Here is a 13,549-nt window from a genome sequence, read left to right on the forward strand (position 1 = left end):
CGGCTTCACCCCACCGCCCCGCCGGCCCTCAGCCAAGCCCCGCCTCCCGCCCAGCTGCGAGCGCTGATTGGCGGAGGAGCGGCGGGGGAGGCTGCGATTGGAGGAGGCGGCGGCGCGGAGTGAGGCCGCGGCGCGGGCCGGTGGCGGCGGCGATGGAGGGTCCGTGAGGGGCTCCCCGGGGAGTGTTTCTTTCTATAGGGTCGCCCATAACGCTCTGTTTGTTTCTACAGGGTCGGCCGGGCTGGACATGGAGCTGGACGAGGCGCTGCTGGAGCTGCTGGGGGCGCTGGAGGCGCTGGAGAAGAAACGGGGGGAGCTGGAGGGGCTGATGAGGGAGGTGAGAGGGGACGGGGGGACATGGGACAGACAGGGGGACAGGGGGATATGGGGATATGGGGACAGGGGACATGGGACAGGGGACATGGGGATATGGGGATATGGGGACAGGGGGATATGGGGACAGGGGGATATGGGGATATGGGGACAGGGGACATGGGGACAGGGGGATATGGGGACATGGGGACAGGGGGATATGGGGATATGGGGACAGGGGGACATGGGGACAGGGGACATGGGGACAGGGGACAGGGGGATATGGGGACAGGGGGACATGGGGATATGGGACAGACAGGGGGATAGGGGGATATGGGGACAGGGGGATAGGGGGATATGGGACATGGGGACAGGGGGACAGGGGGATAGGGGGACAGGGGATGTGGGGACAGGGGGATAGGGGGATATGGGGACACACGGGGATATGGGGACATGGGGACGGGGATATGGGATCAGGGGACATGGGGACAGGGGACATGGGGACAGGGGGATATGGGGACAGGGGACATGGGGACAGGGGCATATGGGGATATAGGGACATGGGGACAGGGGGACATGGGGACACACGGGGATGTGGGCACATGTCACCCCATGTCACCCCCTGTCCTAACGACCCCTGACCCGTGTCCCCGTGTCCCCAGGGCTGGCTGTCCCTGTCCCAGTCCCGTTACTCCCTAGGGTGTCACCGCGTCTCGTCCCTGCAGTACGGGGCCACCATTGTGCCCCGCGTCAAGGTCCTGCCCAGGTGGGGACATCGGGGGACATGGGGACATGGGGACACTGGAGGGGTACATGGGGACACTGGGGGGGCATGAGGACACTGGGGGGACATGGGGACACTGGGGGGACATGGGGACACTGGGGGGGTACATGGGGACACTGGGGGACATGGGGACACTGGGGGGACATGGGGACACTGGGGGGGTACATGGGGACACTGGGGGGATACATGGGGACACTGGGGGACATGGGGACACTGGGGGGGTACATGGGGACACTGGGGGACATGGGGACACTGGGGGGATACATGGGGACACTGGGGGGACATGGGGACACTGGGGGACATGGGGGCACTGGGGCACATGGGGACACTGGGGGGACATGGGGACACTGAGGGACACGGGGACACTGAGGGACACTGGAGTACGTGGGGACACTGGGGGGAGACATGGGGGGACATGATGCCACATGGGGACACTGAGGGACATGGGGACACGGGGGGACATGGGGTCACTGGGGGGACATGAGGACAGATGGGGACACTGAGGGACACTGGAGTACTTGGGGACACTGGGGGACATGAGGACACTGAGGGGGGCACATGAGGACCCTGGGGGGACACTGGGGGTACATGGGGACACTGGGGGACATGGGGACACTGGGGGGACATGAGGACACTGTGGGGGTGCATGGGGACACTGGGGGACATGGGGACAGATGGGGACACTGAGGGACATGGGGACACTGGGGGACATGGGGACACTGGAGGGACATGAGGACACTGGGGGGACATGGGGACACTGGGGGACATGAGGACACTGGGGGGACATGGGGACACTGGGGGGTACATGGGGACACTGGGGGACATGAGGACACTGGGGGTCATGGGGACACTGGGGGGGCACATGAGGACACTGGGGGGACATGGGGACAGATGGGGACACTGAGGGACATGGGGACACTGAGGGACACTGGAGTACGTGGGGACACTGCGGGGAGACATGGGGGGACATGATGCCACATGGGGACACTGAGGGGACATGAGGACACTGGGGGGGTACATGAGGACACTGGAGGGTACATGGGGACACTGGGGGACATGGGGACACTGGGGGGGTACATGGGGACACTGGGGGACATGGGGACACTGCGGGGGTACATGAGGACACTGGAGGGTACATGGGGACACTGGGGGGACATGGGGACACTGGGGGTACATGGGGACACTGGGGGGACATGGGGACACTGGGGGACATGGGGACACTGGGGGGGTACATGGGGACACTGGGGGACGTGGGGACACTGGGGGGACATGGGGACAGATGGGGACACTGAGGGACATGGGGACACTGAGGGACACTGGAGTACGTGGGGACACTGCGGGGAGACATGGGGGGACATGATACCACATGGGGACACTGAGGGGACATGGGGACACTGGGGGGACATGGGGACACTGGGGGGGTACATGGGGACACTGGGGGACATGGGGACACTGGGGGGGTACATGGGGACACTGGGGGACATGGGGACACTGGGGGGACATGGGGACAGATGGGGACACTGAGGGACATGGGGACACTGAGGGACACTGGAGTACGTGGGGACACTGCGGGGAGACATGGGGGGACATGATACCACATGGGGACACTGAGGGGACATGGGGACACTGGGGGTACATGGGGACACTGAGGGGACATGGGGACACTGGGGGGACATGAGGACACTGAGGGGTACATGGGGACACTGGGGGGGGATATTGAGGGGACATGGGGACACTGGGGGGGACATGGGGACACATGGGGGGTTCCATGTCCTGTGTGTCCCCAGGCAGGACCCGGGGGGACATTGGGACTTCCTGGAGGTGACGGGGACACAGGACCCCCAACAACCCCAGAAGGGGGATGACGGTACAGGGGGCACCCATGGGTGGGGGGGTCTATGGGTGCTGGGGGGTCTATGGGTGGGGGTCTATGGGTGGGGGATCTATGGGTGCTGGGGGGTCTATGGGTGGGGGTCTATGGGTGGGGGGTCTATAGGTAGAAGTCTATGGGAGGGGGGGTCTATGGGTGTTGGGGGTCTATGGGTGCTGGGAGGTCTATGGATGCTGGGGGATCTATAGGTGGGGGGTCTATAGGTGCTGGGGGTCTATGGGTGGGGGGGTCAATGGGTGATGGGGGGGTCTATGGGTGGGGGTCAAGGGGTGTTGGGGGGGCTATGGGTGGGGGTCCATGGATGGGGGGTCTTTGGGTGCTGGGGGGGTCTATGGGTGCTGGGGGGGATCTATGGGTGCTGGGGGGTCTATGGGTATTGGGGAGTCTATGGGTGCTGGGGGTTTATGGGGGCTGGGGGGTCTATGGGTGCTGGGAGTCTATGGGTGCTGGGGGGGGTCTATGGGTGTTGGGGGGTCTATGGGTGCTGGGGGGGGTCTATAGGTCCTAGAGGGTTTCTACGGGTGGTGGGGGGGTCTATGGGTGTCTACGGGTACTGCTGACCCCCCATTAACGTGGGGTGTCTGTGCCCCCCCAGGGCTGCGGCAGCGCCGGGGTGACCCCGTTTCGGGGGAGGGGACCCCAACGTCCCCCCCCCGTGACCCCCACGACCCCCTGCGATGGTTCGGGGTCCTAGTGCCCCCCAGCCTGAGGAGGGCGCAGGGGAGCTTCAGCAGAGGTGAGGGGGGGACCCCAAAAATGGGGGTCCCCAAAATTCGGGGGGGGCCCAGTACCTGGTGGTGGGGTGTCCCCAAAACTGGGGGGGGTCCCCAAAACTTTGGGAGGGGTCCCAAAGATCTTGGGGGTCTTGGAAATCCAAGGGGCGGTCCCCAAAGGTTGGGGGTAGGTTCCCAAAACTTAGAGGGGCCCCAAAACGCCAGGAGGGTCCCCAAAACTTGGGGGGGTCCCAAAGATCTTGGGGGTCCTGGAAATTCAAGGGGGGGGGGTCCCCAATACTGGGGGGGGGGGGGGCAATACTTGGGGGGGGTCCCCAAAACCTTGGGAGATTCCCCAAGACTTGGGGGGGAGTCCCAAAGATCTTGGGGGTCCTGGAAATCCAAGGGGGGGTCCCCAAAATTGGGGGTGGTCTTGTAATACATTGGGGGTTCCCCAAACTTGGAGGGGTCCCAAAAACTGAGGGGGGGCCCAAAGATCTTAGGGGGGGCCCAAAAATAGGGTGGGAGGGGTCCCCAAAACCTCGGGGGGGGGTCCCAAAGATACTGGGGGTCCTGGCTATTCAAGGGGGGGGTCCCCAAAACTGGGGGGGTCCTGGAAATTCAATGCGGGGGGGGTCCTCAAAACTGGAGGGGTCCCCAAAACCTGGGTGGGGGGGGAACCTTGTGTGCTGTGGGGGACCCCAAAGTAAAGGGGGGGAATGGGTTAAAGGTCACGACCCCATGTCACCTCTTAGTGACCCCGCCCCCCCGTGACCTCTGCGCCCCCCCAGGGGTGGCGGTGGCGGTGGAGCTGGCCGGCCTGCAGGGGGCGCTCACAGCGGCCACCAAGCGGTACCGGCACCTGATGGCAATGAAACGGAAACGGGGGGACAATGGGGACATCGAGACCATTGGGGACATCGAGACCATCGGGGACATCGAGACCATCGGGGACACTGAGGGCATCGGGGACATCGAGACCATCGGGGACAATGAGACCACAGGGGACACAGGGAGCTCAGGTGACACTTAGAGCCTTGGGGACATTGAGACTGGGGGGGACATAAAGTCCCTTGGGGACTCCTGGGTGACAGGAGGACTCGGGGACATTGAGACCATGGGGGACATGGGGAGCTCAGGTGACACCAGGACCCTTGGGGACATTGAGACCATGGGGGACACGGGGAGCTCAGGTGACACCAGGAACCTTGGGGACATTGAGACCATGGGAGGACATGGGGACTCTTGGGTGACACAAGAACCCTTGGGGACATTGAGACCACGGGGGACATGGGGAGCTCAGGTGACACCAGGAACCTTGGGGACATTGAGACCATGGGGGACATGGGGAGCTCAGGTGACACCAGGACCCTTGGGGACATTGAGACCATGGGGGACATGGGGAGCTCAGGTGACACCAGGAACCTTGGGGACATTGAGACCATGGGGGACATGGGGAGCTCAGGTGACACCAGGAACCTTGGGGACATTGAGACCATGGGGGACATGGGGAGCTCAGGTGACACCAGGACCCTTTGGGACACTGAGACCATGGGGGACACGGGGAGCTCAGGTGACACCAGGACCCTTGGGGACATTGAGACCATGGGGGACACGGGGAGCTCAGGTGACACCAGGAACCTTGGGGACATTGAGACCATGGGGGACACGGGGAGCTCAGGTGACACCAGGAACCTTGGGGACATTGAGACCATGGGGGACACGGGGAGCTCAGGTGACACCAGGACCCTTGGGGACATTGAGACCATGGGGGACATGGGGAGCTCAGGTGACACCAGGAACCTTGGGGACATTGAGACCACGGGGGACATGGGGAGCTCAGGTGACACCAGGACCCTTGGGGACATTGAGACCATGGGGGACACGGGGAGCTCAGGTGACACCAGGAACCTTGGGGACATTGAGACCATGGGGGACACGGGGAGCTCAGGTGACACCAGGGCCCTTGGGGACATTGAGACCATGGGGGACATGGGGAGCTCAGGTGACACCAGGAACCTTGGGGACATTGAGACCATGGGGGACATGGGGAGCTCAGGTGACACCAGGGCCCTTGGGGACATTGAGACCATGGGGGACATGGGGAGCTCAGGTGACACCAGGACCCTTGGGGACATTGAGACCATGGGGGACATGGGGAGCTCAGGTGACACCAGGGCCCTTGGGGACATTGAGACCATGGGGGACATGGGGAGCTCAGGTGACACCAGGAACCTTGGGGACATTGAGACCATGGGGGACATGGGGAGCTCAGGTGACACCAGGACCCTTGGGGACACTGAGACCATGGGGGACATGGGGAGCTCAGGTGACACCAGAACCCTTGGGGACATTGAGACCATGGGGGACACGGGGAGCTCAGGTGACACCAGAACCCTTGGGGACATTGAGACCATGGGGGACACGGGGAGCTCAGGTGACACCAGGAAACCTGGGGACACTGAGACCATGGGGGACATGGGGAGCTCAGGTGACACCAGGACCCTTGGGGACATTGAGACCATGGGGGACACGGGGAGCTCAGGTGACACCAGGAACCTTGGGGACATTGAGACCATGGGGGACATGGGGAGCTCAGGTGACACCAGGAACCTTGGGGACATTGAGACCATGGGGGACATGGGGAGCTCAGGTGACACCAGGAACCTTGGGGACATTGAGACCATGGGGGACACGGGGAGCTTAGGTGACACCAGGGCCCTTGGGGACATTGAGACCATGGGGGACATGGGGAGCTCAGGTGACACCAGGACCCTTGGGGACACTGAGACCATGGGGGACACGGGGAGCTCAGGTGACACTGGGGCCCTTGGGGACATTGAGACCCTTGGGGACATCAAGACCATGGGGGATATGGGGACTCTTGGGTGACACCAGGACCCCTGGGGACATGGGGACCTCAGGTGACATTGAGAGCCTTGGGGACATCGAGACCATGGGGACTCTTGGGTGACACCAGGACCCTTGGGGACATCAGGTGACAATGAGACCCTTGGGAACATGGGGACATCAAGACCATGGGGGACACGGGGACCCGAGGTGCCACCAGCACCCTTGGGGACCCCATGTGCCACTGATCCCCCAGGTGACACCCGCGGGTGACAACGTGGGGACCCACGGGGACCTTCCCGGATGTGACAGCGATGTCCCCGACCTGTGATGGGTGCCACCAGTGTCCCCTCCAATAAACAACAAGTGTCACCAAGTGTCACCAAGGTCACCTCCTCACCCATATTGGGGTCACTTTGATGTCACCAATGTGATCAGGCAGCCATATTGGGGTCACTTCAATGTCACCCAGTGGCCATATTGGGGTCACCAACATCACCTGGTGGCCATATTGGGGTCACCAGTGTCACCCAGTGGCCATATTGGGGTCACCAATGTCACCAGGCGGCCATCTTGGGGTCACTTTGATGTCACCAGGCAGCCATCTTGGGGTTATTGACATCACCTGGTGGCCATCTTGGGGTCACTTTGATGACACCAGGCGGCCATCTTGGGGTCACTGACATCACCTGGTGGCCATATTGGGGTCACCAACATCACCTGGTGGCCATCTTGGGTTCACCAGTGTCACCCAGTGGCCATATTGGGGTCACCAACATCACCTGGTGGCCATATTGGGGTCACCAGTGTCACCCAGTGGCCATATTGGGGTCACCAACATCACCTGGTGGCCATATTGGGGTCACCAATGTCACCAGGTGGCCATCTTGGGGTCACTTTGATGTCACCAGGCAGCCATCTTGGGGTTATTGACATCACCTGGTGGCCATCTTGGGGTCACCAATGTCACTCGGCAGCCATATTGGGGTCACTTCGATGTCACCAGTGTCACCAGGCAGCCATTTTGGAGTCACCAACATCACCAGGCGGCCATCTTGGTGTCACCAGTGTCACCTGGTGGCCATCTTGGGGTCACCAAGCAGCCATCTTGGGGTCACCGCCATCACCCGGCGGCCATCTTGGCACCACCATGATGTCACTTCCTCCCCGCCCCCCCCCATCAAGCTCCTCCCCCTTTTGCCAACGTCTATTTTTATTGGGCAGGTCCCCGGCCCCGCCCCCCCCACCCCCAAGCCCCGCCCCCTCCCGTGGGTGGGGGGTGTGTGTGGGCAGGGCCAAGACACAACAACTAAAGGGCAACCAATAGGGTGGGGGGGCGGGCTCGGGGGCGGGGTCTGGCGGAGGGGGCGTGGCCGGCGGGCCCGGGGGCGTGGTCTGGGGCGGTGGGCGGGGTCAGCGGATGGTGTAGCGCACGTAGGGCACCTCCACGTCGTTGTCGGTGTCGTCGTTGCAGCAAAGCTCGAAGACCAGCGCCCGCACGTGGCGGCCCAGCTTCTTCTTGGACACGCGCGCCACGATCTCCGTCATCCTGGGGACAGCGGGGACAGCGGGGGCTCAGGGGACATGGAGACACTTGGGGACGTTCGGACCCTTGGGGACATTCAGACCATGGGGGACATTCAGACCCTTGGGGACATTGAGACCCTTGGGGACATTCAGACCATGGGGGACATTGAGACTATGGGGGACACTGGGAGCTCAGGTGACGTTGAGACACTTGGGGACGTTCGGACCCTTGGGGACATTAAGACCCTTGGGGACATTGAGACCACGGGGGACACTGAGACTATGGGGGACACCGGGAGCTCAGGTGACGTTGAGACACTTGGGGACATTCAGACCCTTGGGGACATTGAGACCACGGGGGACATTGAGACTATAGGGGGACACCAGGAGCTCAGGTGACGTTGAGACACTTGGGGACATTCAGACCCTTGGGGACACTGAGACCACGGGGGACATTGAGACTATGGGGGACACCGGGAGCTCAGGTGACGCTGAGACACTTGGGGACATTCGGACCCTTGGGGACATTGAGACCACGGGGGACACTGAGACTATAGGGGGACACCAGGGGCTCAGGTGATGTTGAGACACTTGGGGACATTCGGACCCTTGGGGACATTGAGACCACGGGGGACACTGAGACTATAGGGGGACACCAGGAGCTCAGGTGACGTTGAGACACTTGGGGACATTCAGACCCTTGGGGACATTGAGACTATGGGGGGACACCGGGGGCTCAGGGGTCATGGAGACACTTGGGGACGTTCGGACCCTTGGGGACACTGAGACCACGGGGGACATTGAGACTATGGGGGACACCGGGAGCTCAGGTGACGTTGAGACCCTTGGGGACATTCGGACCCTTGGGGACATTAAGACCCTTGGGGACATTGAGACTATGGGGGGACACCAGGAGCTCAGGTGACGTTGAGACACTTGGGGACATTCAGACCCTTGGGGACATTCAGACCATGGGGGACACGAAGAGCTCAGGTGACATTGAGACACTTGGGGACATTCAGACCATGGGGGACACGAAGAGCTCAGGTGACATTGAGACACTTGGGGACATTCAGATCCTTGGGGACATTCAGACCCTTGGGGACATTGAGACTATGGGGGGACACTGGGGGCTCAGGTGACGTTGAGACACTTGGGGACGTTCGGACCCTTGGGGACATTGAGACCATGGGGGACATGGGGACCCACAGGGACATTGAGACCCCTGGGGACATTGAGACACTGGGGGACACGGGGAGCTCAGGTGACAACGAGACACCTGGGGATATTCAGACCCTTGAGGACGTTGAGACACTGGGTGGACATGGGGACCTCGGGTGACACTGAGACCCTTGGGGACATTGAGATTATGGGGGTCATGGGGAGCTCAGGCGCCACCAAGATCCTCAGGGACATTAAGACCATGGGGAACATGGGGAGCTCAGGTGACAATGAGACCCTTTGGGACACTGAGACCCTTGGGGACATGGGGGACATTGAGACCCTTGGGGACATGGAGACTATAGGTGGGGACAGGGGGAGCCCAGGTGACAATGAGACACTTGGGGATATTCAGACCCTTGGGGACACTGAGACACTGGGGGACATGGGGAGCTCAGATGACAATGAGACCCTTGGGGACATTGAGACGATGGGGGACAGGGGGACCCCGGGTGACACCAGGAACCTCGGGGACACTGAGACACGGGGACAGTCCCCAAGTGTCACCGGATGTCACCCGGGGGTGTCACCGGCCATGGGGACACGGGTGACATCAGCCAACAGTGACCTCAACCATGGGATTGTCCCCCTATGGTGACACCCAACCCCCACCCATGCATCCCCAAACCCCACCCATGGGTGCCCCCATGTCCCCCCCATCCCCTGGCATGTGTCCCCATCATAGGACCCCAAACCCCACCCATAGGACCCCAAACCCCACTCATGGGTGCCCCTGACCTCATGTCCCCTTTGGACCCCCGGGACGTGTCCCCCACCCCAAACCCCACGTGTCCCCACTATGGGACCCCAAACCCCAACCTGTGGGACGTGTCCCCCACCCATTAGTCCCCCCCACCCATGGGTGCCCTACGGTTGGTCGTGGCGCTCGCGCAGCTTGGCCGCCGGCATGAAGAACGAGTAGAGCATGGAGACGCCCTGGGACAGCATGGTGATCTCCAGGCGGTGCTCCTTCTGTGGGGACAGGGGGACAGGGGGACGTGGGGTGGAGTCTCCAGCACCCAAGGGTGCCCCACGGCGACCCACAGCACCCCACGGCCAAGGGGACACCAGATATGGTGGTGGCCACATCTCCCCCCGCTTCCCCTTGAGGTGTCTCCATGGGGCATAAGGGGACACTGGGTGGGACATGGGGATGTTGGGTGGGGTCTCCAGCACCCAAGGGTGCCCCACGGTGACCCACAGCACCCCATGGCCAAGGGGGTGCCAGCCACGGTGGTGGCCACATCTCCCCACCTTCCCCTTGAGGTGTTTCCATGTGGGACATAAGGGGACACTGGGTGGGACATGGGGATGTGGAATGAGGTCTCCAGCACCCAAGGGTGCCCCATGGTGACCCACAGTGCCCCATGGTCAAAGAGACACTGGCCACGGTGGTGGCCACATCTCCCCACCTTCCATTTGAGGTGTCTCCCCTTGACTTGGGGACCTTCATGGTGCCCAGGAGGTAACACCATGTGGGTCCCAGCGCCCCAAGCGCCGTCCCAGTCCCTCCCAGTGGCTCCCAGTACCTTGAAGTAGGCGAGGAACTGGCGCAGCGTCATCTCCTGCCCGTCGGGCTGCAGCCCCTGCACCTCGAACCGGTCCCACAGCGTCCACTCCACGTCGTAGTACTGGGGGGAGAACGGGGGGAGATGTGGGGCAGCCCCATGGCAGGGATGCCCGTCAGACCCCAACCCAACTCAACCCAACCACAAGACCTCAACTCAACTCAACCCAACTCAACCCAACCCAACTCAACTCAACCCAACCCAACTCAACCCAACCCAACCCAACTCAACCCAACCCAACTCAACCCATCTCAACTCAACCCAACCCAACTCAACCCAACTCAACCTGACTCAACCCAACCCAACCCATCTCAACTCAACCCAACCCAACTCAACCCAACCCAACCCAACCCAACCCAACCCAACCCAACCCAACTCAACCCAACCCAACCCAACTCAACCCAACCCAACTCAACCTGACTCAAACCAACCCAACCCATCTCAACTCAACCCAACCCAACCCATCTCAACTCAACCCATCTCAACTCAACCCAACCCAAGTCAACCCAACTCAACCCAACCCAACTCAACCCAAGCCAAGCCAAAGACCTCAACTCAACCCAACTCAACCCAACTCAATGCAAAGCAACTCAACCCAACCCAACCCAACTCAACCCAAGCCCAAGACCTCAACCCAAGCCCAAGACCTCAACCCAAGCCAAAGACCTCAACTCAACCCAACTCAACCCAACTCAACTCAACTCAACCCAACCCAACTCAACCCAACCCAACCCGAATTCAACCCAACCCAACCCAACCCAACTCAACCCAACCCAACTCAACCCAACCCAACCCAACCCAAACTCAACCCAACCCAACTCAACCCAACCCAACTCAACCCAACCCAAACTCAACCCAACCCAACTCAACCCAACCCAAACTCAACCCAAGCCAACTCAACGCAACCCCAACCACAATTTAACCCAACCCAAGACCTCAATTCGATCCCAACCCTACCCAAGACCTCAACTCATCCCTAACACCTCAACCCCAACTCAACCCAACTCAGTCCCAACCCAACCCAAGACCTCAACTCAACCCCAACTCAAGACCTCAACTCAACCCAACTCAACCCAACCCAACCCAACTCAACCCAAGCCCAAGACCTCAACCCAAGCCCAAGACCTCAACCCAAGCCCAAGACCTCAACCCAAGCCAAAGACCTCAACTCAACCCAACTCAACCCAACTCAACTCAACTCAACTCAACCCAACCCAACTCAACCCAACCCAACCCGAATTCAACCCAACCCAACCCAACCCAACTCAACCCAACCCAACTCAACCCAACCCAACCCAACCCAAACTCAACCCAACCCAACTCAACCCAACCCAAACTCAACCCAACCCAACTCAACCCAACCCAAACTCAACCCAACCCAACTCAACGCAACCCCAACCACAATTTAACCCAACCCAAGACCTCAGTTCGATCCCAACCCAACCCTACCCAAGACCTCAACTCATCCCTAACACCTCAACCCCAACTCAACCCAACTCAATCCCAACCCAACCCAAGACCTCAACTCAACCCCAACCCAAGACCTCAACTCAACCCCAACCCAACCCAACTCAACTCAACCCAACCCAACTCAATCCGTCTCAACCATCTCAACTCAACCCAACCCAACCCAATCCAACTCAACCCAACCCAAGTCAACCTGCCTCAACCCATCTCAACTCAACCCAACCCAACTCAACCCAACCCAAGCCAAAGACCTCAACTCAACCCAACTCAACTCAACCCAACCCAACCCAACCCAACCCAACTCAGCCCAACTCAGCCCAACTCAATGCAACCCAACTCAACCCAACCCAACTCAACCCAACCCAACTCAATGCAACCCAACTCAACCCAACCCAACTCAACGCAACCCCAACCACAATTTAACCCAACCCAAGACCTCAATTCGATCCCAACCCAACCCTACCCAAAACCTCAACTCATCCCTAACACCTCAACCCCAACTCAACCCAACTCAATCCCAACCCAAGACCTCAGTTCGATCCCAACCCAACCCTACCCAAGACCTCAACTCATCCCTAACACCTCAACCCCAACTCAACCCAACTCAATCCCAACCCAAGACCTCAACTCAATCCCAACCCAACCCAAGACCTCAAATCAACCCCAACCCAACCCAACTCAATCCCAACCCAAGACCTCAGTTCGATCCCAACCCAACCCTACCCAAGACCTCAACTCATCCCTAACACCTCAACCCCAACTCAACCCAACTCAATCCCAACCCAAGACCTCAACTCAATCCCAACCCAACCCAAGACCTCAACTCAACCCCAACCCAAGACCTCAACTCAACCCCAACCCAACCCAACTCAATCCGTCTCAACCCATCTCAACTCAACCCAACCCAACCCAATCCAACTCAACCCAACCCAACTCAACCTGCCTCAACCCAACACAACTCAACCCAACTCAACCCAAGCCAAAGACCTCAACTCAACCCAACTCAATGCAAACCAACTCAACCCAAGACCTCAACCCAAGCCAAAGACCTCAACTCAACCCAACTCAACCCAACTCAATGCAAAGCAACTCAACCCAACCCAACCCAACTCAACCCAAGCCCAAGACCTCAACCCAAGCCCAAGACCTCAACCCAAGCCAAAGACCTCAACTCAACCCAACTCAACCCAAGTCAACCCAACTCAACTCAACCCAA

At 60.5% G+C, this 13,549-nt stretch overlaps 2 protein-coding genes across 2 annotated transcripts in view; one reads left to right on the top strand and one right to left on the bottom strand.

The window, feature by feature from the left end:
* Positions 1-137: 137 nt before the first annotated feature.
* Positions 138-6,932, top strand: VMA22 (vacuolar ATPase assembly factor VMA22). Its single transcript, XM_065859609.2, has 7 exons — positions 138-159; positions 231-337; positions 975-1,078; positions 2,884-2,963; positions 3,583-3,723; positions 4,492-4,722; positions 6,807-6,932. Exons 1-7 carry the CDS (start codon positions 153-155, stop codon positions 6,821-6,823), a joined length of 687 nt encoding a protein of 228 aa, XP_065715681.1. The 5' UTR covers positions 138-152; the 3' UTR covers positions 6,824-6,932.
* An 813-nt stretch (positions 6,933-7,745) lies between these two features.
* The window catches only part of UBA1 (ubiquitin like modifier activating enzyme 1), a 60,015-nt gene continuing 54,211 nt past the window's right edge, over positions 7,746-13,549 (bottom strand). The window contains exons 24-26 of the mRNA XM_071801310.1: positions 10,828-10,929; positions 10,170-10,270; positions 7,746-8,099 (exon numbers count right to left, since the gene is read on the bottom strand). Of these exons, the coding sequence (XP_071657411.1) occupies positions 7,964-8,099; positions 10,170-10,270; positions 10,828-10,929 (339 nt within the window). The 3' untranslated portion in view covers positions 7,746-7,963. The remainder of the gene's footprint in view (positions 8,100-10,169; positions 10,271-10,827; positions 10,930-13,549) is intronic.

Source organism: Patagioenas fasciata, chromosome 36 (genome assembly GCF_037038585.1).
Source record: "Patagioenas fasciata isolate bPatFas1 chromosome 36, bPatFas1.hap1, whole genome shotgun sequence".
NCBI classification, from domain to species: domain Eukaryota; kingdom Metazoa; phylum Chordata; class Aves; order Columbiformes; family Columbidae; genus Patagioenas; species Patagioenas fasciata.